The sequence below is a fragment of the Bicyclus anynana genome, chromosome 14, assembly GCF_947172395.1.
Source record: "Bicyclus anynana chromosome 14, ilBicAnyn1.1, whole genome shotgun sequence".
NCBI classification, from domain to species: domain Eukaryota; kingdom Metazoa; phylum Arthropoda; class Insecta; order Lepidoptera; family Nymphalidae; genus Bicyclus; species Bicyclus anynana.
This window is the reverse complement of record NC_069096.1, coordinates 2067832-2081805: the sequence shown is the minus strand read 5'-3', so window position 1 is coordinate 2081805 and position 13974 is coordinate 2067832. Positions and strand designations below refer to the sequence as shown.

The window sequence follows — 13974 nt, the reverse complement described above, 5'->3', positions numbered from 1 at the left end:
AAAAAAAAAAATGACATTGACATTTGATATTTTTTCTTAAATTATGTTTTTAATTTTTAACCACAGAGTACAGACTACATTCAGTCTTAGACCATTAAAAGAATGGACCTGTTTCGCACCCAAATTCTATCCACAGAATATATATATATTTAAATAATATATATATGTATGTATATATATATATATATATATATATATATATATATATATATATATATATATATATATATATATATATAGAATGTTCGATTACTTAATCAATTTTTGCTGTTCCGTCAAAAGAATCGATTATTTTTAGAAATCGGTTTTTATTACAAATTTGATAAAATGATGGTAGAAATATTTACAATGAAACGTTACTCCATCTTTTACTAAACTACAAGTACACAAACCGGCACTTTTAGGGAGCTCTTTACACGACGAAAACGATTACAACAATGAAACATCGATTCTATAGCTACAGTTTTTATAAACGCGTTAGAATTTGGTTAGATTATTGATTCTTGATCTTTGACAGAAGGGTAACGGTTTACGAGGCAGGCCTTTCTTTTTAATGATCTAAGCTTCACTCAAACCATTAAACGTATCTATTAATCTGTGCATTAAACTCAAAGAGTAAATTAATTGAAGCTCAAGCCGCAGTAAACCTTTGCCTTTTCCCTATAGGAAAGACAAAAGTAAAAAAAAAAAAATCAACCGCAGTAACTTCAGTTCAGTCAGGGTAAACCAAAACTAAAGTCAAACTTCAGTTCAGTTCAGTTTATTACAATTTGTGAAGAAGTGTGGTGGTATGCTTCTTTTTTTAAATTAGCATAATATTACTTGCGAGTGTTTTAGAAACTGACATATCGATGGTTAATCGTTGCGGATAAATGTGTGAATGGTGGACAATTGGTTATTTTTGTGAGTTTAAGTGCTAAGTTTTGATGTGTGAAAAAGTAGGCTCATTCGTGATGGATGGGAACTCGAAGTATTACGAGGGATGTGGGCAGGAAGGCCCTATCCGTTGTATATTCCTCTGCGAGTTCCATCCCACCGCTGGACCGAGAATCACTTGCCAAGTTCCAGAGAACTACATTTCTAAAGATATATTTGATACAGTCAGTCATTATATCATTCCTAAAGTGCAGTTGCAGAGATGCACTTTGACTGTGTAAGTTTCTTTTCTTTATTTTTTTTGTGAGTCCGATGAGAAGAAAGCGGTTGTAAAGAACGCTTAATGGCTGTGCATTTTCATGGAAGTTCGTTACCCTATCGTTTATTAACTTTCTTGTAATCGAGTTTTGCCCGCAAAGTATGGGCTTGGCGTTGGCGGGACTTGTTGCGAGTGTCGTACTCGTAACAAGCCACTATCGAAACTTACTAATAAATACAATTAAGTTTTTGTAAGTTTTAAATACAGAAATTATAACATTGAAAAATTTCAATGAACCTATACTCCCCCATAGAGATAGATACTCATAAACAGTGCTCACCACTGTGTTATTCTTATCACATTCAATTCATATCAATTTCAAAATTCAAGAATTAATTATTATTTTTTTTATAAAATGATTGATCCTATTTTGATCCAATTTCAATACTGAGGTAGGTTTAATTTTTATTGGTTTCAAGTCAGATAAAATAACAATTATTTAATAGATCATTTCCATCTTTTAATAAAAAGTTTTTGAAAGTTGGTTGAAAATAGATTTCTTCTCTTAACTTCATTTTCCTCAAGATACAGTTATAATGTCTTAAGTACATTCTTGGGAAGTATTTCATTATTTAAATTTAAATATTTATAATAATTATAGTAAACAACAGTAAATACTTAATGTTAATTAGGCATACATTAGTAATCTAATAAGTTAATAAAATGAAAACTTAATGACCCTTAATTATTTTTTTAAGTATCTTTTCTAACTACTTGAATTGTATTAATTACTCTATTAGTTATTCTAATCAAACTAGATTAGTATTTACTATGATAATAATTGGTAATACTTTAAAAATAAGACATGACATGTAAGGAGATTCCTCTCTTTGGAACCAGTAGCAGGATTTTATAAAATAATTTATTTTCAATGTGATTTGTTTGCATTAGTACATACTATACAAGCTTGATGAAACAAATTATTTGAAATTTATACTTTGAATAAGCATAATTTTGAGTTTATTTATTTGGCTATTAATATATTCTTTTCAATTATGTCCCACAGCACACTGCTGGGATCAAAAATCCTGGGCTTCCCAGTGAGGATAGACAACAAAAAGTATGCCCGGAATGCTTACTACTTCAACTTATGCTTTGTGTGTGATGCGTGGGCTCGCACAGTTCATCTGGAGCCGCTTGTCAAGAAGCTCACAGAATATCTAGTAAGTACCTATCATCATCAGAGCTATACCCTAGACTACAATCTCACCTGATGAGTATTCTGATACCTGATGATACCTGATACCTGATGTAAGTGATGATGCAGTCTAAGATGGAAGCGCGCTAGTTTGTTAGGAGAAGGGAAATCCACAACCCTTTTTGGTTTCTACACAACATCGTACCGGAACACTAAATCAATCGAACCGAGGACCTCCGTTTTGTAAATCCACCGCGCATACCACTGCGCCGCGGAGGCCGTCAAAATGTAGTAGCCAAGGTGGCAACGAATGTAGGGGGGGGGGGGGAGGGTATACACAATGAGGGCAAGCGGCAAGCACCATGATTTTCTCAATTGAAAATTTTAAAAAAAATTAATAAGCCATACTTGCCTCATACAAGTAGTTAGACAAAATCTAGCACAAATATTTGCCTCTTCCAACCGTGAAGTAACATTGAGTTAGCCATTTCTTGATGTTTGTTTCTTGCTCCAAGCAGTCTTAGTTTAGTTTGATTTTTAATAAGTTGTATGATGATCGTTAAAATTTTTTCAAAGACTGTGAAAAATAAAATATTTTAACTTTAAAGGAAGTAATAATTGAGGGGCGGCAAATAAACCCATGTTACGCCACTGCCTCTCTGCATACAGGAGAGACTGCCATTCCAAGTTGGTGACCTTAAAACTGTAATGTTTGATGTCTCAACCAATGGTTTCTTCGAGAATCGGCAGGGTAATAGGTACCACACCAACAACTTTTACTAAAGGCATTTGGTAGTTAAAACTAAACAGAAAGACAGAAATACCATTGCGGGAACTTGGTTCCACTAAATATGAGTAAAATGGTGATAAAAAAAATAAACCCTGGCTGAATTTATTGTGGCCTCTTCTCTCGGACTAAGGCGCGTTTAGATCCCTCGTAACTGTAATTTTAAGTTTTCGACCAATTATTATCACTATTATCTGTAGCTTGGCAAATTCTCAGCAAACTTCTAGCTCATTCGTAACACTTCCGATGGTCCGCGCGGGAGGGGGGTAGATATGCCCCGCGCGGATGACTTCATACCCACGCAGTCCTTCCCCCCGTCGCCCGCATATCATGGGAGTGTGATCAACTCGACCTTGCCAATCCTAATAATAGCAGCCATAAGCTATAATAGTAAGTGCTTGTAAACTAAGCCTAATTAAAATAAATGAACTTTGACTTTGTGGTTTTATACTTTACAATAAATAATATTTTTAACATAAAGAATTTTCAAAATTGGTTAATGAATGACGAAGCTATGAGGTAACAAACATTTAAAAAAAATGATAAAAGAACGGAAGAAAGAATGCCGTAATAAATCTCCGAAAATAGAAGAAACAATACTCTTTATCATCAATGTTCTTTCTATTCTCTATGCGATTTCTTTTCTCTATGTGAGTTCTCTTCTGTTCTAGTTGTCTATGGAGCTGGAGACGGAGTGGCTGTCGAAGCAGTCGCTGTCCGGCGATGCGAAGGATCTCAGCGGACTGATGGCGCAGGTCTTGCAGGACATCAACAGCAGACGAATGTGCACGCTCACTGGTACGAGTCAATCATATTATGTAGAAAACACTTGCAAAACATTATTTATATACCAACACCATCCATTTCCTATTAAAAAGTGGATGCAAATGAGTGTCAAACACAACTTCTTGGCACTCAATTCAAGTAGACGCATTTGTAAATTCAACTTTAAACTCTAATCTTAAGGTTGAATTTGCTCTGAATTTGGTATTTTATTGAATATTGGACTATATTTAAAGGCCGTTAAGTATAATTTTCTTTACCAATAATGGGGATGATGACTAGGTTTGAATATATTGATTTTTATGATACATTCGGGTAAATAGGGTCAATGTTAACTAATTTATACATAAAAAGCAAAGATTGTCTGGATATTTGCAAAATAAATGAGATTATAAAATTTCAAAAACTACTAAAATTTTTTTATCGTAATTAGATGAAAATTTATACAGTTTTAGCTTCCTTACATTAAATGTGACATTTTTTAATATATGAACTTTATACATAAACGCACAAATAACAAAGATATTAGTAATTTTGTTTGAACGCGCATACAAATCTAACGATCATTACATTGCCTATGACGTCATTTTTTCGAGCCATTTTGTATCGGGCGTTTTTCAGGGATCCGCGGCAGCGCCGCAAATCTGACTCTTTAAATCCCTGTAGCTCCGAAAGTAATGATCGCAGATACCCTGTTCCTTTTACAAAATTGCTTTACTATTAGTATACTCTTAATTTATATACAATTTAAAAAACTGTCATCATCCCTATTCTAAAACTGTCAAAGCAAAGTGGCCAGTTTTTAAGTGAAATTTTCTACATGATTATTTCATTGGTGAAATAAGTTCAAATCGGTCCAGTAGGTGGTTTTAATTTCTATTAGTTTGAATAGACTATAGATACAAGAGGACCCACCGCGGTTTCATCGTAGTTCCCATGGGAATATGGGGATAGAATATAGCCTATATTACCGGCAACGATATTTTATACTATAGATATATTACGTTCCTACAAAACCACCGCAAAAAGTGATCCGAATTAAGCTACCACACTGAGCGCGCACATGCACAGTTTTGTGTTTACTTACATTATATATTTATGTATATATAAACTAAATTATACACAACTCATGACGAGTTGTGTATAATTTAGTTTTAGACAATATCTATGTATTATTTGTTTAAATAACTTTTGTTGTTTACTATGCGATTAAATGAAGTTAAGACAATTAGCAACTTTTGTTCACCTCAATGTCGACGCGTTAGTGAATAGAAATCTAATAGTATATTTACAAATTACTCGCTCATAATGTAGCTTGGCGCTTGCTAATATCGTGTAATGGTTTGTTAACAATCTGGAATGGTATTATAATAATTAGCTAATATTATAATTAGATATAATTGTTGTTAGCTAATATTATAATGTTGGTAATCAATATATCAAGACAATATCTTACAGAATGCCTCCACAACAAACATTGTGTTTACTTCAGTAATCAATTAATTACGCGTAAAATATGCACGTCTATTGTTTTCTAAACCACTTTATCATAAAACACTTTATTATCTGTGCCATAAGACTGAATATTGTGTAAAACAAACGCATACAATAAGTTGGTCGTTCGCACGGTAACAGCGAGCACCGGCGTATATGATTAAAATTGCAAATAAGTATGCGCTGTTATGAATACATTATACAAAATAACAACATTCTCACGTGTAAGGTAGCCAGGTCGCCGAAATTAAAAGCCGGACAGTCCAGCTAGTTGCGCGTGACATTTGGTTTAAAACACAGCCTACATTATTGAAAATTGTGTGTACATAAGTATTAATTTTTTTTTTCATCTATGTTTTTTTTTTCTTTACAAGTTAGCCCTTGACTACAATCTCACCTGATGGTAAGTGATGATGCAGTCTAAGATGGAAGCGGGCTAACTTGGTTGGAGGAGGATGAAAATCCACACCCCTTTCGGTTTCTACACGGCATCGTACCGGAACGCTAAATCGTTTGGCGGTATATCTTTGCCGATATGTTTTATTTTTCTGTGTTTTTGTAAAAATCAATGTACCTACCTATTTAGTTTTAATTTTGTTCTTAATCAATAATAGTTTACATTATTAAAAGGTCGTTGGTTTACATAGGATTTTGAACTGTGAAAATCAGTGCTGCATACTTTTTTTTTTGGATAGGAAGTATGTAGCAAAATGCTGAGTTAGGACCTTTTTCTAGGTTATGCCACATATTGCAGGGCCTTCTTCTTTTTTTACTCTAGCTATAAGCTATATATTTAGAATTTATTATTGTAATGTGTGGCACTGCCTAAAAATAAAGATATTTCTTTCTTTCTTTGAAAAATAGGTACGAAGATTTTTTTCCTGAAAAATCAAGAATTCATGATTATTACCGTAAAAGGAGATGTCCGAAATTGGGTCCACTTTTGAGTACGATACAGAAATGAAAAATGTACTAAAACTCTTGTATATTTTACTAGATTTATTATCAACCCATATTCGGCACACTGCTGAACTCAAGTCTCCTCTCAGAATGTAAGAGGTTAGGCCAATAGTCCACCACGCTGGCCCAATGCGGATTGGCAGACTTCACACACGCAGAGAACTAAAAAAATCCTTTGGTATGCAGGTTTCCTCACGATGTTTTTCCTTCACCGTTTGCGACACGTGATATTTAATTCCTTAAAATGCGCACAACTGACAAGTTGGAGGGGCAAGCCCCGGATCAGATTCGAACCCACACCCTCAGGAATTAGAGGCAGAGGTTATATCCACTGGGTTATCACGGCTCCTGATTATGTTAGAATGTTGAGTATGTGTACCTACATCAGTATCAAGATTTTTTATGTAAAATCAAGCATTCATAATTATTACCGTAAATTTTGTTCCCACATACACTAGCCGTTCGCTCGTTTGCTAAATGTAAAGTCTAACAAATGCCGGACAGGCCGGACACCGTTTATTTGGGCCGAACACGGATCAGAAAACCCGTATGTCCGGCTTTTTCCGGACACCTGGCAACACTACTCACATATCATCTGTTTTTCTGTCTGTACATGGTATACTCAAAAAGTACTGTAAGGACTAATTTATGTTTCATTTATTTAGGCCTAAAATGCGCTCCAAGAGATAACGACGTAATTTTGTCTTCATATAAATTGTCTCTTTCGACCCAACGCAATGAAAGAGATTTCCGGTTGCAGCGCCATTATTTGTAGTTCTATTTTTTTTCACGAGACTATCTCATGGGTTTCATTGGGTTGGGACGAAAGGAATGGGACTGTGACAACTTCGCCGCCATTAGACGAATCTTAGTATTTATAAATGCAAAGGTCATTTTCATAATTTTCAAAAACTGCTTGACGTACTAACATGAAATTTGGCAGGGAGGTAGTTTAGAGATAGAGGTCCGCTAAGAATGGAGTTTGCGAGAGGGCCGGATCTCCTTTATTCGGCTAGTTTTGTATATTTCTCTTCACTTGGTTGCACTGGCTATGCAGTGGTTAAAACAATGGTAACGATGACTGTTCTATGCATTTCGTCTAAAATAGAAAAAAAACAACATAAACGTACACGCACTGCTGCCCGTGCGAAGCCGGAACGGAGCGCTAGTATATAATTCAATTAAAATTGCAAATATATGTGCAGTTACACAAAAAAAACAAGTATGTACAATTTTATTGCTCTCCCCATTATGGTAATGCCTTCAAAAACAAACTACGTGTAACTACAATCAAGGAATGCACAACCCGTTTCGCTAGGCTCCATGCGAAAAAAAATGTCTGAGACATCCACTTGCATTCCTCTTAAAATTGTATTGTTTTTAAGTTGTATTTCACTGATTCGTGGAAGAATGCTTCTTAAAACTATGCGTGTGAGGTGGATTTTACTCCGATAATTCGTCGTTTATACGAGTGCTTAACGAATTATAATTAAAAAAGATTTTATCTATGTATGCGGCGGTAAATGCTACACTTTGTATAAGTAAACAAAACTAGAACTATTTTGCAAATCGCGATCTCATTTGATGTCAAGCTGACCCTCTGAGCCGGGGGCTGAGTCTCAGAGGAGTCGCCCATAGAGAGTCCATCTGTTCTTCTGCTTCTGCCTTCGGGCTCCATCAGATGCGCTTGCCCGAATCCACATGTGACGCTGCTGAGGTCACGTTAATGATAGACGTCCACACGTTTTTATTCTTTACAAGTTAGCCTTTGACACTACAATATCTCTTGGTGGTAAGTTATCACTTACCATTAGGTGAGATTGTAGCCCTACCTACTTCCTTGCCAAATTTCATATTTCTACGTCAAGCGATTTTCTATATTTATACATTTTGATTTTGATGTTTGTCTTCTGTTCTGTTTGTTCTGGCTAATCTCAGGAAATTGGAAAACCGTAAAATCGGTCTAGCCGTTACTAGAATATTTAATTAAAAAAAAACTGTCAAGTTTACATTACTTTACCTTCGACCTAGAGTCAGAGCCTTTATTTACAAGTTTCTCTATTTGTCATACTTCACGCTCCTTACCTCTTGTACACAATGTACATTGTACCCGATTGTACGTATAACAGTACAGTAATATGTTGTCAATATATGAAAATTTGTATTCAAATATTTTATTGAGATATTTCTGAATAAATAATCTTTTGAATACTCCAACTCATGGTTATAATTAAGATAAATTTTTATTTTAATTAAGATTAAAAAAAATTAGTTTTTTTTTTATATAATATGTGATATCAACGGAAGATTCTTGTAATTAATTTAAGTAGCTTTGTTTTTATCATGTTATTGTCATTGTTAATTAGGGTACGATGGGACTGACATGTTATTTATAATAAAAGTCCCTTAAAACTTATAGATTAAAAAAAAAAATATATTTGTATATACCAACTCTTACAGCTATTTTGATCTTTATTATCAACCTATTAAAATAAACAACAATTCAATTGACAAAATGTCATCTATATACTTTATGATAACCACCAGTAAACACCGGATGACATTTGTATTTAGTATCTTAGTATTTAGATGATGTGATAATAAAGACCAAAATAGTGAATAAGCCAGCTGGAGAAATTTATCATCCACTAGAACAATAGATTAACGCGAACAGACAGACAGACAGAGAAATAAAAACATTTTTATCGTCTCAAATCGATTTTTTGTTAATTTATTCAATCTCGATTATTACTCTCATAGCCACTGATCGTGATGTTTTAAACACACGATCAGTTTTATCGGATGTCCTGCCGTTAGCGCTGCAGTCATGTGGACTTATTGGATGGTGAGTGGCTAGCATTATATAGTATTCGGAGATCAATCGTGGTCATTATTGTTACAAAAACTGGCAGTAAGATCAGTAGGTACAAAGTTAGACATTATCACTTTAAGCCCACCAACCCTTATTGGAGCAGTGTGGTAGGTTTAGGGCTCTGAAGACAGGCGTCCACAGATCTGCATCGGACGCATCGCATAAAACGGATTTTAGTATTCTTTGTACAGAAAGTCATACAAGTGCGTCCACTGATCCGCGGCGTACGGATCGCGTCGAACGAATTTTATCTACCGTAAAATTATAAATACGATACGGATAAGTGGATGCCTACCATTAATCTACTCTTCTCTAAGAAGGGAAGATTAGCCCTGTGATAGCTCATTCAAATAAACTTCGGTCATGGAAAAATCATACAAATATTAAATAGATTTTTAACTTTAAATACTTATTAGAGTAAATGTAGTATTTTAGAAAAAACCAAACCAGATTTACATCGTCATTTAGCAACATTGCAAGCGGTATCTTTTTAAATATTAACTCGGCTTTAGTTACCAAAACGAGTAAACCTGAAGTACGTACGAATTAGTTGTATATTAGGATAGATTATGTAAGCCGACGCACCCGTCTGCCTTGGCAAACGATAAAATGCTAATGCTTGTGGCACATCACTAACACACCGCAGGCGGTTAATTTGTACAAACTTTTATAACACATGTAGAGATAAATGAAAGGAGATTAACAAAAGGGATTATTTCATTATTTATTTATTTATTGTTATTACAAAATAACCTTCCTCATAATCTTATTAGGGAGGAATAACGAATAATTCAAGGGTGAATGGAAATGTTGAAAGGTGAACTCCAAGACGAAAATCATTACAAGTAATTGCGAGTTTCGAATTCACCTCTATCTTTCTTTCTCTATAGTATCGTTCTAGATAGAGAGATAGAGGTGAATTCGAATCTCTCACTTTTGAGTTATACAAATTATCGTTATAATAGCCCTGTTATTATAACCAAGCTTTATTGCTTACCTCCGGCTTATTTCAGTCAAGCAGTATTGTTTGCTATCGGCTTATTTAAGCCATGCAGTATTGCTTGCTATCGGCTTATTTAAGCCACGCAGTATTGCTTGCAAAGACAAAAGTCTTCGAACAGTGCGTGTTGCCAGTGATGACATATGGTTCCGAGACTTGGTCGCTAACTATGGGCCTCATCCACCAGGTGGACTGACGACATTAAGAGAGTCGCAGGGATTCGCTGGATGCAGGCGGTTCAGTATCGTGATTGGAAGTCCCTACAAAAGGCCTATGTCCTGCAGTGGACGTCCATCGGCTGATATGATGATGATGAGTATTGCTTGCTATCGGCTTATTTAAGCCAAACAGTATTGCTGTTTCTATCGGAAGATTTACTTGCGGTTAGTGACGCAATGCGTGAAGAACTTTATAACCTCGATTCTACGATGAAATAAGTGTTAATTCGACCGCTTCGCTCATTGATAACTATACGAGTTTACAAGTAGCTATTCTGAATAGTGAATACTAAACATCAGTTATATTTAGTTGAGCTATCAACACCATCCACTCAGAGGGCCACTTCGACGGCCTCCGTGGCGCAGTGGTGGATTTACATGACGGAGGTCCTGGGTTCGATCCCCGGCTGTGCTGATTGAGGTTTTCTTAATTGGTCCAGGTCTGGTTGGTAGGTGGCTTCGGTGGATAGAAACCACCTTAGCGGTGGCTTGTTGATTTACATCCTACTTCTAACAAGTTACCCCGCTTCTTACTATCAGGTGAGATTGTGGTCAAGGGCTAACTTGTAAAGAATAAAAAAACAGAGAATTTATTTGATGACAGAAAAGCCCAAATTGTATAGCCCGATCCAGAACTCGAACCCAAGACCTCATGTTCTGAAACCACATAACCAACAAGGCAATGAAACAATGGGATAATTTTAAACTATCCAAATTGAGTCGGGGATCGAATTCGGTAAACTTAACTAACATTTAAACACCAGTAAATGTTAAGTCGTCAAAATGTCTGTTACTTTTAGTTTATTATCTTTCTTATCTATTATCTGATAACAATTTCGAAAACCACTCAAGATAGATAGAGCAATGTTTACATACGTGATCGAAACTTCAGTTAGGAATGTCTTGTCAAGCAAGAGGATCGGAGTTCAATTCCCAGGTCGTGTTGGATTTTATTTTTCCTAAATTGGCTTGGAGGTTGCCTCGTTCGTTGATCCACTGGTTAGTCTATGTGGCCTAAGGAGTCTTAGTCATTGATCGCGCTTAAGTATTAGGCTTTTCTTTCTACCAAGAAATTTTTAATAATAAAAATTCTTGATTCCGGAATAGGGATGACGACAGTTTTTTAAATTGTATATAAATAGTAAAGCAATTTTGAAAAAGTAACAGGGTATCTGCGATCATTACTTTCGGAGCTACAGGGATTTAAAGGGTCAGATTTGCGGCGCTACCGCGGATCTCTGAAAAACGCCCTATACAAAATGATACGAATTAATGACGTCGCAGGTACATAATGATCGTTAGATTTGTATGTGCGTTCAAACAAAATTACTAATATCTTTGTTATTTGTGCGTTTATGTATATAGTTCTTGAACTATGTATTAAAAAATGTCACATTTAATGTAAGGAAGCTAAAACTGTATGATTTTTCATCTAATTACGATAAAAGATTTTAAATTAAATTTTGAAATATTATAATCTTATTTATTTTGCAAATATCCAGACTATCTTTGCTTTTTATATGTAAATTAGTTAACATGGTCAATGTTATTTACCCGAATGTATCATAAAAATCAATATATTCAAACCTAGTCATCATCCCCATTGGGAAACTGGTGATGTCAAACCCCAGTGCTTTGGAGAGTCTGGTCATTATCATCGTCAGCCACACACGATCAAGTACATTAGTATCGTCAAGTCTTCAGCATGCTTAGGGATTTGCGGGCAATGTTAAAAATATCGAATACTCATAAGCATATTTCGATATTTTTGACGGCCTCCGTGGCGCAGTGGTATGCGCGGTGGATTTACAAAACGGAGGTCCTGGGTTCGATCCCCGGCTGGGCAGATTGAGATTTTCTTAATTTGTCCAGGTCTGGCTGGTGGGAGGCTTCGGCCGTGGCTAGTCACCCTAGCGGCAAAGACGTACCGCCAAGCGATTTAGCGTTCCGGTACGATGCCGTGTAGAAACCGAAAGGGGTGTGGATTTTCATTCTCCTCCTAACAAGTTAGCTCGCTTCCATCTTAGACTGCATCATCACTTACCATCAGGTGAGATTGTAGTCAAGGGCTAACTTGTAAAGAATAAAAAAAAATGCCTGCACCCCTAAGCGCGCTGCAGGTGTGTGGCTGGCGTTAGAAATGTCGCCTTGAAGCGAATCGATTAGGGCACAATAATAATTGCACAGTTTATCTTGTCTCCGGGTAACAAAAACCTGCTTGCTCTGATAGCGCGTGATACCGTAATCACAGCTGTCAAAAGTGTCTGTTATAATTCGGTCAGACGGACTGATAACGACTGTGTTTATACCGAAATCATCTAACACTTTTATGTATAGAGCTAGTGTCTAAAGTCTGGCCGCTCAGAGATTGCGTTTCTGACAGGTCGTGCGAATAAGACAAATTCAGTTGCAATAGGCTAGTTGACACTTTTTAAATGGTCTTAAATAATAGTTCATTGTCGTTTTTACTATTTAGATTTTTTTTGTTAAATATTTTTTGATACGTGATTACATGAAAATTTTAGTTTTTAGATATGTTTTTGACAATACGATCCAAAACGCCTGTCGGCCATGATGGTCTATATTTCAACTGTTTAATGACGTCACTATGACAAATTCCTTACAAACAGAGCGTTTGACAAAAATATTAGTTAACAATTATGTAGTTTGTCGATTCATCAAGTAACATTGTGACGTCACAAAATGGACGACAGCGATTTTGACGTTTGGAAAATTGGTAAGAAATACATGACTTTTAAATTAAGTTTTATAAGAAATCCTTAACTTTTATTAATTAATATCGATATATTTCGGACCCTTATTCCATGTACTACGCAAAATAATTATTGTTTATATTAAATTTGATATGGGTCAACTACCCTATTGCCTCGTTTTTTGTCTCTCTCATGTTACATGGCCCATTCGACCACGACCTGTCAGAAACGCAATCTCTGAGCGGCCGGACTGTGTTAGCGGTGCGGTAAGCAACCATAGAGATTGGATACTGACTCTGGACTGTCTTCCGCAAGAGGTTTCAAAATGTCCCAATCGTTCTAAAAATATTTTTGAAGATTTTATTTTATGAATTTGTCGCTGTATTTCATGTACATACTTATCCTAATTTATAGCTTTCTAATTCTTCTCAGCAGCTAAGGATTTATAAACATAGTCTAGTGCAGCAGGTTCTTAAGTAAAGCCACTGAAATTCACACACAATCGCCAGCCGTTAATGAAATTCTGTCTCTTAGTTGCTGATAACTCCTAGCCTGTTTGATAAAGCTTTAAATGTCCTCATATCTATGTGAAGCCAACTTTTTGGCCATGACGAACATCTATCTATAAAATAGAAAGTCGTGTTAATTTCACTATTTATAAATGAAGAATGGCTGAACCGATTTGGCTGAAAATTGGTGGAGTGGTAGCTTAGAACCAGGAGACGGCTATAGGATACTTAGGGTAGAGGTAAGGTAGTGAGTAGGGAATCTGAGGTAGTCTGAGCGAGCGTGAGCGAACCAATATTTTCCCTC

General features: G+C 35.7%; 1 protein-coding gene across 1 annotated transcript in view; it reads left to right on the top strand.

Moving 5' to 3' along the window:
• Positions 1–746: 746 nt before the first annotated feature.
• The window catches only part of LOC112057889 (GATOR complex protein NPRL2), a 60150-nt gene continuing 46922 nt past the window's right edge, over positions 747–13974 (top strand). Inside the window, exons 1-3 of the mRNA XM_024098478.2 lie at positions 747–1153; positions 2202–2358; positions 3792–3918. Of these exons, the coding sequence (XP_023954246.1) occupies positions 927–1153; positions 2202–2358; positions 3792–3918 (511 nt within the window). The 5' untranslated portion in view covers positions 747–926. The remainder of the gene's footprint in view (positions 1154–2201; positions 2359–3791; positions 3919–13974) is intronic.